The following is a 13600-nucleotide window of genomic DNA, read 5'->3' on the forward strand; positions in this document are numbered from 1 at the left end:
CACACTCTCTCTCTCTCCCTGCTTATACACACTCTCTCTCTCTCTCCCTGCTTATACACACACTCTCTCCCTGCTTATACACTCTCTTTCTCTCTCCCTGCTTATACACTCTCTCTCTCTCCCAGCTTATGCTCACACTCTCTCTCTCCCCCTGCTTATACACTCTCTCTCTCCCCCTGCTTATACACTCTCTCTCTCTCTACCCCTGCATATACCTTCTCTCTCTCTCTCCCCCTGCTTACACACAGTTGGTCCTGATGACCACGACACACCAATCAGGAGAGAGAACTGAAGAGACTCCCCCTTAGACAACGCAAGGCCTTAATCGCGTGAAGCCTCTTTGCACTTCCTAACGCTGATCCAAGTTTTCCAAAATCCCAAAACAGTACAAGCCTCGGGTAGTTGTCAGTGCCCGGCCAGCCCTCGTGAAGGTGGGGCTGAGCCCGTCACCTTCATCCACTCCTTCAGGTGGCTCCTTCCCCTGTAGCCGTTTGGCAGAGCAGGGTGTAACCCTTGGCTGGTTCACGGGGCTGACTCTGTGGCTGTGGAGTCACGCGGAGTCCCAGGCTGGGGCAAGGTGACAAATTCCCCTCCCGAAAGGGATGCCAGGTAAGTTGTGATGTCAAGCATTTGGATTGTCAATCACAGTGTGCAAGTTAGTGTGCTATTTAGTATTCTAGTTAGTGCGCTAGTTAGTGTGCAAGTTGGTGCGCTAGTTAGTGCATTAGTTAGTGCACTAGTACGCTAGTTAGTCTGCTAGTTAGTGCGTGAGTTCATGTGCTAGTGCATTTGTTAGTGTGCTAGTGCGTTTGTTAGTGTGCTAGTGAGTGCACTAGTTAGTGTGCTAGTTAGTGCAGCTGTAGTGTTGCAGGTTTCAGGAAGAGGGTTAAAGAGCATGACCAATGGTCAAGTGTTTGAATGTTCCAAATTGCGTTTCTGCTCTCTGCAATGTTTCCGTTGAGAATCTCTTGTTTGCTTTTCCCATTCTGTGCTCTCCCCCCCCCACCCCCCGCCCTGTTCCCCGTTCCCCGGGCAGGACTTGGTGAAGAGCCACCTGATGTACGCAGTGCGCGAAGAGGTGGAGGTGCTGAAGGAGCAGATCAAGGAACTGATCGATCGCAACAGCCTGCTGGAGCGGGAGAACGCCCTGTTAAAGTCACTGGCCAAGCCGGAGCAGCTCTCCCAGCTCCAGGCTCAGCTCCGGAGTACAGCCAGCACCGCCAGTGGGTCATCAGGGTCCTCACCTCCCACCAGCACTGCCTGAGCTTGGGGGGGAGGTGGCACCGCGCAGCTGAGCGCTCAGTACTGGGCGAGGGGAGGGGGGGGGCGTTGGAGAGGGGTGGCCCTGTTCCTAACCCCCTCCTCACCACCACTCTCCACCCCCCCTTCAAAAAAACACTACGCACTAGAGCACGTCAAACTGCCGGGCAGGGGGAGGATCATGTGCTGACACTCCAGCCCGGGAGGCCACAGGGTGCAAAGTATTTCTAAACGGACTGATGGATGTGATGCTGCTAACCCTGGCATTCGCTGCCTTTTTAATAAGACTGTGTGCGGGGCGGGGTGGGGCCGTCAGACTGGCTGCTTTCTCCTGCAGGCAACTCCAGGCCAGGGCGGAGGTTGTGGAATGAGGTGAGCTCCTCTTCAACCCCTGCACTGCTGCCTGTCTGTCTACACTCACTCACTCACTCACTCACTCGCTCGCTCGTGCTCTCTCTGTCTCGCTCTCTTTCTCTCACAATTGCTTTCATTTCCTGTCTTTCACCCAGGCTCTCTCTCCTCCCTTGTTCCTGACTCCCACCTTCCCTAAGATGGGAATCCAATGAGTGAGCATGTTCATGGAGATGGGATATGGAAGCAGTGTTTGGTTGGGATGAACAGAGAGGGCGCGGGGGTTGGTGTTGGGACGTGAAATCCTTCTCCCCACTGTCCCACATTGCCCTCCTTCCTCAAGTTGTTTGGGTACAGTCACCCCTAGTCCTCCCCCACCCACCACCCCCCGCTGCTGGCCTCATGTCGATGTACAGGATTCCCACTGAGCGGGTTGGATAGAGAGAGAGCCTCTGCACACACTGCTTTTGTTAGTGTTTGTTAAAATTGATAAAAGAAAAGCCTTACCTTACCTCACTCGGCAGCGCCAGCCAATTGCTTCCTCAAAACGCCTGACGAAATGTTTTTCCACCAGCCTGGCCCCACCTTGAGGAGGGGTCTGAGCCCCACCCAGGACCCTTGTCAAGCGGAGGAAGCTGGTGACCCACCAGTTAGCGCCCTCATGGGGGCGTCCACACCAATCTTCGGGCCCCATTTAGCCAAGCCCAGGAAGAGTGGCAGCAGATTGGAGCTGGGTTTGGAGAGCAGGGGCCTTCCTGTTTCCGGATTGTCTCTGAGCCTTGACCTGCTCTTCCCATCACAAATGGACGCCCTCTGGGCGGTCAGGGAGTGAGAGAGATGGCTCCACTCTGATCCACGTCTGCCAGGGTTACCAGAGGTCAGCTCTAGCTTCCTCCGTCCGGTAATGGAAAGGCCACACATGAGCCTGGGGAGAGAGTGGGCGCTGGCACAGAGACTTAATGTGTCTTGGGGGGGGGGGGGGCAACTGTACGCCAAGGTCATAGATATCTGCAGAGAGGGGGGAGGTCAGTCAAAGGGCCTGGCTTCGAGGGTCTCTGGAAGTGGGAATGAGATTAAAACATCCCCGCTCCCTCTCACCCCCACCAGTTTAATAGAGATGAAACAACACCAGCTTTACTCAACTGCATTACTCTCTCTCCCTCTCTCTGTCTCTTTCTCTCTCTCTCTCTCTCTGTCTAGTTTACATACCTACAGCCTTTATTGACTGAGGGATCAGTGAATGAGGCGATGCAATCCGTTTGGTTCTCGAGGAGTGTGGTTTTTGACCTTTCCTCAGCTTCAATTGGGGCTTATCCGTTTTGAATAATCACTGGTTCGATTCCGTGGGGCGAGAGCATGAAACCGGGCGGAAGATAAGCTTTGTAATATTTACAAGTGGTGCATTTAGTTTCGGAGATCACCCCAAACTTTTCTTTTCGAACGAGGAGGGAAAGGAGCCAAGGGCTCCTCACAGGGATGCTTCAAAATTTGAACCCGGCTGTGGTCGCTCGGTGAGAGACTGGTGCTGTGGCTCCCCCTGCAGTGTGCGCTCAGTCGGGGCGTGGAATCCAAAGCTTAGGGCTTCGTGCTGGAAAGGACTTGCTCAGAGAGAGTAGTCATGTGTTCGGTTGGTCCGGGGAGCTGGGTTGGAGGAATGAGTGGGTTTGGGGGGGCTGGTGACAGAAGAAACAAAGTTAAGGGTGGACGGGGAGATTGCCCAGCCACATGCCTGAGACTCCACAGGTTCAGTAACTCCTGCAGCTGAGCAGGGTAAACCAGTGACTGGGTTTGATACTGGGAGGGAGGGGGTAAGGACAATTCAGTCACCGCCCTGGCTGGTGTTGGGGTGGGGGGGGGAGAGCCGCACTGTGCCAGAACGTTGTCTGCGGATGGTCCCGTTACACCACGGACGGTCGCCCTCGGGTGCAGAGGACGGAGGTCTGTCTGCTCAGAGTTGGGGAGCCGCAGCCACCAGGGCACGTGTGTGAGACCGAAAGATTCAGCTCTGAGCGGCTCCTTGGTGCTGTTTGACAGCGGAAGGAGGGAGCTCCCCCCACCCACTACCAACCCCTCCCGGGGTCTCATCCTGCCGTGGGGGTTTTTGAGAGTCCCGGAGGAAGCTCACTCTCTGGCCACAGTCCTGCGGGTGCTTGTGTAGGTCAGCAGGGTGTGGACATTTTATTCAGCCCAGCCAGAATGGCTTGCTGTACCCTGCAGTGACCTCCCACCTGGATGGAGCTGGGGCAGAGATTCCTTTGTTAAACAGAAACCCGCCCGCAGCCCTGCTGACTAACCCATTAGATTGCTTGTTGGGAGTGAGGGGTTAGGAAGATTGTCGCCTGTCTGTACCATGATTTCTGCTGGCTCTGTGGGGGGGGGGGGGAGTGATCTCTCCGAATGGGACCGCGTTGGATCTAACCCCATGTGCACAGCACCGTCTTTATTTGCTCCGCCAACTTATCGTTTTGGGGATTTTTTTCTATGATGACAAAAAAAATCTCGTAATTAAAATTGAAAAGCACAATGCATGGGCTGGCTGGTGCAGTTATCGCGCGGGGTGTGGAACCGGTGGTCCTGCTCGTTTTAACGTAGAAACTAGGAGCAGGAGGAGGCCACTCGGCCCCTCTGAGTCTGCTCCTCCATTCCAGCTGATCACCCCACTCAGCCCCCTGTTCCCTGGTGCATCTCCCATATCCCTTTGATCCCTTTAGACCTCAGAACTACATCTAACTCCTTGCAAAGATTCGACGTTTTGGCGTCAACCCCAACGTTTTGGTGGCAAAAAAGTTCCCACAGGCCTCCCCACTCTCTGGGGAAAGACATTTCTCTCTCTCTCTCTCTCAGGCCTATCCCGTTTCCTTAGACTGTGACCCCCGGTCATCAGGAAGACCCTTCCTCAGTTTCCCCCGTCTAGTCCGGTTCGAATTTTATAGATTTCTATGAGATCTCTTCCCCCACTCCCATTCTTCCAAAATGCCACTGAATAGAACTCAAACCGATCCACACTCTCTCTTCATCTGTCAGTCCTGCCATTCCCGGGGATCAGTCTGGGAAACCTTCACTGCACTCCCTCCATCACCAGGACACCCTTCCTCAAATAAGGAGACTGTAACAGCGCACGGGGCTCCAGGAAGGGTCTTTCCAAGGCCACTGTATAATGGCAGCAAGACACCCCTGCTCCCACACTCCAATCCTCCCGCTATGAATGCTTTCCTCTCTGCCAGCTGCCCCTGCAACGCTTACTTCCAGCGACTGGTGTACAAGGGACACCCAGCTCCCACTGCACGTCCCCCTTTTCCCAATCGATTACCGTATAGATCGTAAGCCACCTTGCTGTTTCTGCTGTGAAAGCAGTTAACCTCGTACTTATCCATGTCAGATGTCATCTGCCACACACTTGCCCACTTTGTCCAAGCTGCAGTGCTAGTGTTGCTCATGTCACCGGCCCGCTCACCCCCTCCCCCCCCCCTCAGTGCAGCTTTTCCGGGACTTGCACCTTCGGGAGGCTGTCTCTGCCCCAGCTAGGAACAGACCCCGGTGCTGCCGAGGAGGTAGCTTCCAAACCCAGGATATTTCCAATCCCAATGTGATGGACCTCGAGCAGATCCGTAAGAGACCGTGCGCTCTCACCCACAGGGCCACCCTGGAATGCTTGGATCTGTTTCCCAGAAAAGCTGCTGTGGTAAATCGCCCAGCAGGTAACACGCGACTCAGCACACAGGAACCCGGGAGGAGTGAGCCATTTCTAATCACCGCCCTTGCTCTTGACGGTTCAGAGTTTGAGATGACATGCAGTCAGACAGCCTGGATATAGCCTTCAGTCCATGCCGACCAGATAGCCCAACCTAATCTAGTCCCACCTGCCAGCACCCGGTCCATATCCCTCTAACCCCTTCCTATTCATATACCCACCCAAATGCCTTTTACATGTTGTAACTGTACCAGCCTCCACCACTTCCATACACGTACCACCCTCAGTGTGAAAAAGTTGCCCCTTAGGTCTCTTTTATATCTTTCCCCTCTTACCTTAAACCTCTAGTTCTGGACTCCCCGACCCCGGGAAAAGACCTGGTCTGTTTACCCTATCCATGCCTCTCATGGTTTTATAAACCTCTATAAGGTCATCCCTCAGCCTCCGACACTCCAGGGAAAACAGCCCCAGCCTGTTCAGCCTCTCTGTATACATCAAACCCTCCAACCCTCGCACCATCCTTGTAAATCTTTTCTGAACCTTTTCAAGTTTTATAACATCCTTTCTATAAGGTGGAATTTAATGCAGTTTTCCAAAAGTGGCCTAACCAATGTCCTGTACAGCAGCAACATGACCATCCAGTTCCTGTATTCAATACTCTGACCAATAAAGGAAAGCATACCAAACGCCTTCTTCACTATCCTATCTACCTGAGACTCCACTTTCAAGGAGTTATGAACCTCCACTCCCAAAGTCAGTTTGTTCAGCAACACTCCCTAGGACCTTACTATTAAGTTTATAGGTCCTGCCCTGAATTGCCTTTCCAAAATGTAACACCTCGCAGTGTTAAATTTCAGGGCTGGGGAGGAGGCCATTCAGCCCACTATATCTGGGCCAACCTCACTGTGCAAGTTTTCTGCAAATGGTTTAACCCCTCTGCCTTTTTTGATCCCTTCGAGTGTTTCCCTGAGGAAGTTGCTATTTAATCTCTGGTTGGCAGCCTGGCTGAGCAGGGGCATTACCATCCTCCCGCTATGGGACTTTGTGCCCTCGAGTTGTTTGAGGAGTTCACATAGACTTGGCTGGGTTCAATACACCTGAACCCTGACTGCAGTGTTTGCTGGGGTGTGCCCCTGCCAAAGTGCGGGGCAGAAAACCAGGTTAATTCCCGCTGTGTGACTTTGACCTGTTGTTAAGGTTCTTTCTCCTGAGATACCTTGCACTCTTGATGCAACTGCAACACACCAACTTCAAAACTTTTATTCAGCGCAAACTTTCAGGAGGAACGTTGAACACCCACACGCACAAAACACACACCTTGCAGGGAGTCGTGTCAAAGCTCTCCCTGAACAAAGGAAACAGTCCTTCCTTTATACAAAATCTTTACATCACCGGTCAGTAATGCCCATAAGACAAACCTCCAGTCACTCCCCCAACAGTCACATCCCACTCAAGATACAGTGCAGTGACCTGACCATCTCCAGAAACAATATAATGTCAGTAATCTGATAATGGTCAAATCTGTTAGAAATCATTTATTTTTAATGACAGGGAGTGGTCAGAATTCCAACTATAATGTCCTTATTGATTTCTGAATAGGAGATGATGACAATGTAACTGGCTCTGAATGGCAAGGAAATGGTCATGTGAATGGCTCTGAATAATAGGAGATGATAATGGAAATTCCTTTCACGCTGCCTGTAAGTCAGAGGCATCTCACCCTAGCCTCAGGACATCCAATTTCTTGCAGGTCAGCAGAGCAAGTTAGCTCTTTAATATATTACTGTGACCTCTGAAGTGACCCAGCAGGTCAGGGTCAGTTGGCTAGTTTGCGATGCGGAGTGAGACCAACCAGGTCACTGTGTAAGCACTGCCTTCTCACCCACACCCTCGCTTGATGTGTGGTGACCTCCAGTTCTCACTCCCTCGACCTGGTCTTAACTGTAAGCTGGGGAGGGGCGACAGTGAGAGGAGAGTGACTGCCCTTCGGTGAAATATTCGACCGAATGTGACATCAAGGAGCCTCTACCAAAGCTGGAATGGAGGGGCAGGTTCTGATACCTGGTATCGTTGTTGGAGATCAGTCACCTCAACTCCAGGGTATCTCTGCAGGAGTTGCTCAGGGGAGTGTCCTGGGCCTTCTGCTGCTTCATCAATGACCTTCCCTCCATCATAAGGTCAGAGATCGGGATAATGGCACAATGTTCAGCACCAATCATGACTCCTCAGATACTGAAGCAGCCCGTGTTCAAATGCAACAAGATCGGGACGATATCACTCACAAATGATGCACTCCATGAATAACCTCCCTATCAGCGTCACGAGGTTTACCACTGATCAGAAACTGAACTGGACTTGCTATGTTAACACAGAGGCTGGGAATCCTGCAGCGAGTAACTCCCTTCCTGACTCCCCAAAGCCTGTCCACCATCACAAGGACACAAGTCAGGAGTGCGAGGGAATACTCCCCACTTGCCCTGGATGAATGCAGCTCCAACAACACTCAAGAAGCTTAACACTCTCCATGACTAAGCATCCCCCTCTTGATTGGCACCACACCCACAAACATCCCCACCCTCCACCACCAATGCTCAGTAGCAGCAGCATGTACCATGGACAAGATGCGCTGCAGAAATTCACCAAGGCTCCTCAGGCAGTACTTTCCAAACCCCACAACCACTTCCATCAGAAAGGACAAGGGCAGCAGATACAGGGGAACCCCACCCCCTGCAAGATCCACTCCGAGTCACTCTCTATCCTGAGTTGGAAATACGTCAGCCGTAACTTCACTGGGTTAAAGTCTTGGAGTTCTCTCCTTAATGTCTGGAGGGAAGTGGGTTTGGAAGGTGCTGTCGAAGGAGCCTTGGTGAGGTGCTGCAGGGCATCTTGTAGTTGGTACTCACATTATCAAGCACAGTAATCTGACAGCAAGCCACAGAAGGAGTTATTAGAGCTGATGGGTGTAGTTGGTTAACACACAACTCCGGAACTGGGTGGAGACACTTCCCAGGTGAATGCGAGCTGGGTCAGAGGGAGATTTAAACTGAGTGAATTAAGGTAGAGAGGGAGTCTGATGGGAGTGTATTTGACAGACCAGGACATGAGCATCTGAAAGTCCAGGAGTGGAGGGGTGGGAATTTGGAGAGGTCAGACCTGGACTGAGTCACCAAGAGGCCGAAGGAAATGGGAGCTCCTGGAAGAGCTTGGAAAATGGATTGGGAACGTTGAACCCATGAAATGCAGCAGGTGTCAGGGAGAAAACGGGAAGAGGTGGTGATGGCCAAATCTGTACAGTCCCAATTCCCAAGGACTGGGATCCTGACCGATTCCTGAAGAAGGGCTTATGCCCGAAACGTCGATTCTCCTTCTTCTTTGATGCTGCCTGATCTGCTGCGCTTTTCCAGCAACACATTTTTAAGCTCTGATCCCCAGCATCTGCAGTCCTCACTTTCTCCATCCTGACCGATTCCCAAGCATCAGGATCTATCCTCATTCCTGAGCAGTGGAATCCATGTGAATTCCCAAGGATCGGGATCCCTCGAAATTCCCAAGAACTGGGATCCATCCCAATTCCCAAGCAATGGGATCCATCCCAATTCCTGAGCACTGGCATCCACATGAATTCCAAAGGACCAGAATACATCCCAATTCCTGAGCACTGAGATCCATATAAATTCCCAAGGATCAGGATCCATCCCAATTCCCAAACACTGGGATCCATCCCAATTCCAGACACTGGGATGCATATGAATTCCCAATTACCAAGGTCCATCCCAATTCCTGAACACTGAGATCCATATGAATTCCCAAGGATCAGGATCCATCCCAATTCCCGAGCACTAGGATCCACATAATATTCCAAGGACCAGGATCCATTCCAGTATCAGATACTGGGGTGCATATGAATTCCGAACAACCGGGGTCCATCCCAGTAGCTAAGCACAGGAATCCATATGAATCCCCAAACACTGGGATCCAACCCAATTCCCAAGGACCAGGCCCCATCCCAATTCCCAAGCACTGGGATCCATTCCAATTCCTGAGCCTGGGACCAATCCCAATTCCCAAGCACTGGTATCCATATGAATTCTCAAGGATTGGGATCTACCCCAATTCCCAAGAACTGAGATCCATATTAATTCCCAGACACTAGGACCCATCCCAATTCTAGAGCATTGTGATCCATATGAATTCCCAATTTCCAATCACTGGTAGCCATATTAATTCCCAATGACTGGGATCCACCCCAATACCCAAGCCCTGTGATCCATATGAATTCCCCAGTACCAGGATCCATCCCAATTTCCAAGCACTGGGATCCATATGAATGTACAAGGACTGGTATCCATCCCAATTCCTGAACACTGAGATCCATATAAATTCCCAAGGATCAGGAACCATCCCAATTCCTGAGCACTAGGATCCACACAATATTCCAAGGACCAGGATCCATTCCAATACTAGACACTGGGATGCATATGAATTCCCAACAACTGGGATCCATCCCAATTGCTAAGCACTGGAATCCATATGAATCCTCAAACACTGGGATCCAACCCAATTCCCAAGGACCAGCCCAATCCCAATTCCCAAGCACCATTCCCAGGATCCATTCCAATACCAGACACTGGGATCCATATGAATTCCCCAGCACCAGGATCCATCGCAATTCCCAGACACTGGGATCCATATGAAATCCCAAGCACAGGGATCAATTCCAGAACACTGGGATCCATCCCAATTCCTGAGCACTGGAATCCATATGAATTACCAAGCCTCAATTACCATCCCAATTCACAAGCACTGGGATCCATATGAATTCCTAGGGACCAGGATCTATCCCATTTCCCTAACACTGGGATCCATATGAATTCCCAAGCACCTGGATCCATCCCAATTCCATAGCACTGGGATCCATCCCAATTTTAGAGCATTGGGATCCATGTTAATTCTCAACGACCAGGATCAACCACAATTCCCAATCACTGGAGCCATATTAATTCCCAAGGACTATGATCCATCCTGATTCCCAAGCACTGAGGTCAATATGAATTCCTTAGGACCAGGATCCACCCTAATCCCTTACCCTTGGAATCAATTTAATTCCCCAACACCAGGGTCCATCCCAATTCCCAAGCACTGGGATCCATATGAATTTCCAAGCACAGGGATCAATTCCAATTCTGAACACTGGGATCCATATGAAATCCCAAGCATTGGGATCCATCCCAATTCCCAAGTCTGTGATCCATATGAATGCACAAGGACTGGGATGAATCCCAATTCACAATCACTGGGACCAATCCCAATTCCTGAGCACTGGGATCCATATGAATTTCTCAGGACCAGCATCCATCCCAATTACTGGGCAGTGGGGTCCATATGAACTTCCAACGATCAGGATCCATCCCAATTCCTAAGCACCGGAATCCATATGAATTGCCAAGCACAGGGATTAATTCCAATTCTGGAATACTGGGATCCATCCCAATTCCCAAGTCTGAGATCCATATGAATGCACAAGGACTGGGATGAATCCCAATTCACAAGCACTGGGACCAATCCCAATTCCTGAGCACTGGGATCCATATGAATTCCTCAGGACCAGGATCCATCCCAATTCTAGAGCACTGGGATCCATATGAATTCCCAAGCACCAGGATCCATCTCAATTCCCAATCACTGAGATCCATCCCAATTCCCAAGCGCTGGGATCCATGTGAATTCCCAAGGACCGATATCCATGCTAATTCACAAGCCACTGGGAAGCACATGAATTCCCAAGGTCTAGGATTCATCCGAATTCCCATTCACTGTGATCCTTATGAACTCCCAAACACTGGGATCCATCTGAATTCCCAAGCGCCAGGATCCAACCCAATTCCCAAATACTGGTATCTATATGATTCGCAAGCTCATGGATCTATTCCAATTCCTAAATACTGGAATAATTCCCAATTCCTGAGCAGTGGGATCCTTATGAATTCCCAAGGACTGGTATCCATGCCAATTCACAAGCACTGGGATCCATATTAATTCTCAAGCACCGGGATCAATCCCAATTCCCAAGCACAGGGATCCATATGAATTCCCAAGCACTTGGATCCATCTCAATTCCTGAGCACCTGGATCCATATGAATTCCTAAGGACCAGGACCTATTCACCAATTCCCAATCACTAGGAACCATATTAATTCCCAAGGACCAGTATCCATCCCTATTCCCAAGCACAGGGGTCCAAATTAATTCCCATACACCAGAATCCATCCCACTTCTGTGCTTTTCCAGCAACATATTTTCATCGCTATGAATTCCCAAGCACAGGGATCAAATTTGATTCTGGAACACTGGGATCCATCCCAATTCTAGACCTCTGAGATCCATATGAATTCCTCAGGACCAGGATCCATTCTAAATCCCGAGCATTGAGATCCATATGAATTCCTCAGGACCAGGATCCATTCTAAATCCCGAGCAATGAGATCCATATGAATTCCCAACGACCAGCATCCATCCCAATTCCTGATCACTGGAATCCATATGAATTCCCATACACCAGGATCCATCCCAATTCCCTCACACTGGGATTGCTATGAATTTCCAAGCACAAAGATCAATGCCAATTCTGGAACACTGGGATCCATACGAATTCCCAAGCACCAGGATCCATCTCAATTCCCAATCACTGTGATCAATCCCAATTTCCAAGCACTGGGATCCATCCCAATTCCTGAGCATTGGGATCCATGTGAATTCCCAAGCACTGAGATCCATGAATTCCCAAGGACTGAGATTCATCCCAACCCCCTAGCGGTTGGATCCATATTAATTCCTAAGCACCAGAATCCAACCCAATTTCCAAGCACTGGAATCCATGTAAATTCTCAAGCACAAGGATCCCTATGAATTCCCAAGGACCGGTATCCATGCCAATTCTCAAGCACTGGGATCCATATGAATTCCCAAGGTCTAGGATTCATCCCAATTCCCATTCACTGGGATCCATATGAATTCCCAAGCATTAGGATCCATCCCAATTCCCGAGCCTTGGGATCCATTCCAATTCCCAAACACTGGATCCATCCCAATTTCTGAGTGCTGGGATACATCTCAATTCCTGAGCACTTGGATCCATATGAATTCCTAAGGACCAGGACCCATTCACCAATTCCTAAGCATTGTGATCCATACAAATTCCAAAGGACCAGGATCCATCCCAATTCCCAAGCACTGGAATCCATATGAATTCCAAAGGAACAGGATCCATCCCAATTCCTGAGCACTGAGATCCATATGAATTCCCAAGGACCATGATCTACCCAAATACCTGAGCAGCAGGATCATTCCCAATTCCTTAGCACTGGAATCCATATGAAATCCCAAACACAGGGATCCATATGAATTCCCAACAACCAGGATCCATCTCAATTCCCTAGGAGCTGGTTCCATCACAATTCCTGAGCACTGGGATCCATCCCAATTCACTTGAACCGATAGCCTGTTTCCAATTCGCTCAGACCCAGGATCCATTCTGATTCCCTTGGACTCTTGGCCCTTGTGCAATGTTTGACAATCATGGAGCCTGGTATTTAGAATTGTTTGTTTTGAATTATAGTCGTTAGGGGCTTCGTTTTAACCAGTACAGACTCAATGGGCCGAAGGACATTATTCTGTGAAGCAAACCTCATCAAAGGCCACATTACCCGGCCTCGGAGTTAGAGTCTGGGCAATTTAACATGGCCAACCCACCCTAACCTACACATCCTTGGGCACTATGGGTAATTTAGCATGGCCAATCCACCCTAACCTACACATCCCTGGGCATAATGGGTAATTTAGCACGGCCAATCCACCCTAACCTATATGTCCCTGAGCACTATGGGTAATTTAGTGCAGCCAATCCATCCTAACCTACACATCCCTGGGCACTATGGGTAATTTAATATGGCCAATCCACCCTAACCTACACATCCCTGGGCACTATGGGTAATTGAGCGCAGCCAATCCACCCTAACCTACACATCCCTGGACACTATGGCTAATTTAGCACGGCCAACCCACCCAAACCTACACATCCCTGGGCACTATGGCTAATTTAGCACGGCCAACCCACCCTAACCTACACATCCCTGGGCATAATGGGTAATTTAGCACGGCCAATCCACCCTAACCTATATGTCCCTGAGCACTATGGGTAATTTAGCATGGCCAATCCACCCTAACCTACACATTCCTGGGCACTATGGGTAATTTAATATGGCCAATCCATCCTAACCTACACATCCCTGGGCACTATGG

At 50.2% G+C, this 13600-nt stretch overlaps 1 protein-coding gene across 1 annotated transcript in view; it reads left to right on the forward strand.

Moving 5' to 3' along the window:
* Window positions 1-4096, forward strand: part of LOC122544401 (TSC22 domain family protein 1-like) — a gene marked incomplete at its 5' end in the record, with an annotated part of 10621 nt that extends 6525 nt beyond the window's left edge. Inside the window, one exon of the mRNA XM_043683648.1 lies at window positions 1037-4096. Coding sequence (XP_043539583.1) covers window positions 1037-1264 — 228 coding nt within the window. The remainder of the gene's footprint in view (window positions 1-1036) is intronic.
* Between the last annotated feature and the right edge of the window lie 9504 nt (window positions 4097-13600).

Source organism: Chiloscyllium plagiosum, chromosome 48, assembly GCF_004010195.1.
Source record: "Chiloscyllium plagiosum isolate BGI_BamShark_2017 chromosome 48, ASM401019v2, whole genome shotgun sequence".
In the NCBI taxonomy this organism is placed as follows: domain Eukaryota; kingdom Metazoa; phylum Chordata; class Chondrichthyes; order Orectolobiformes; family Hemiscylliidae; genus Chiloscyllium; species Chiloscyllium plagiosum.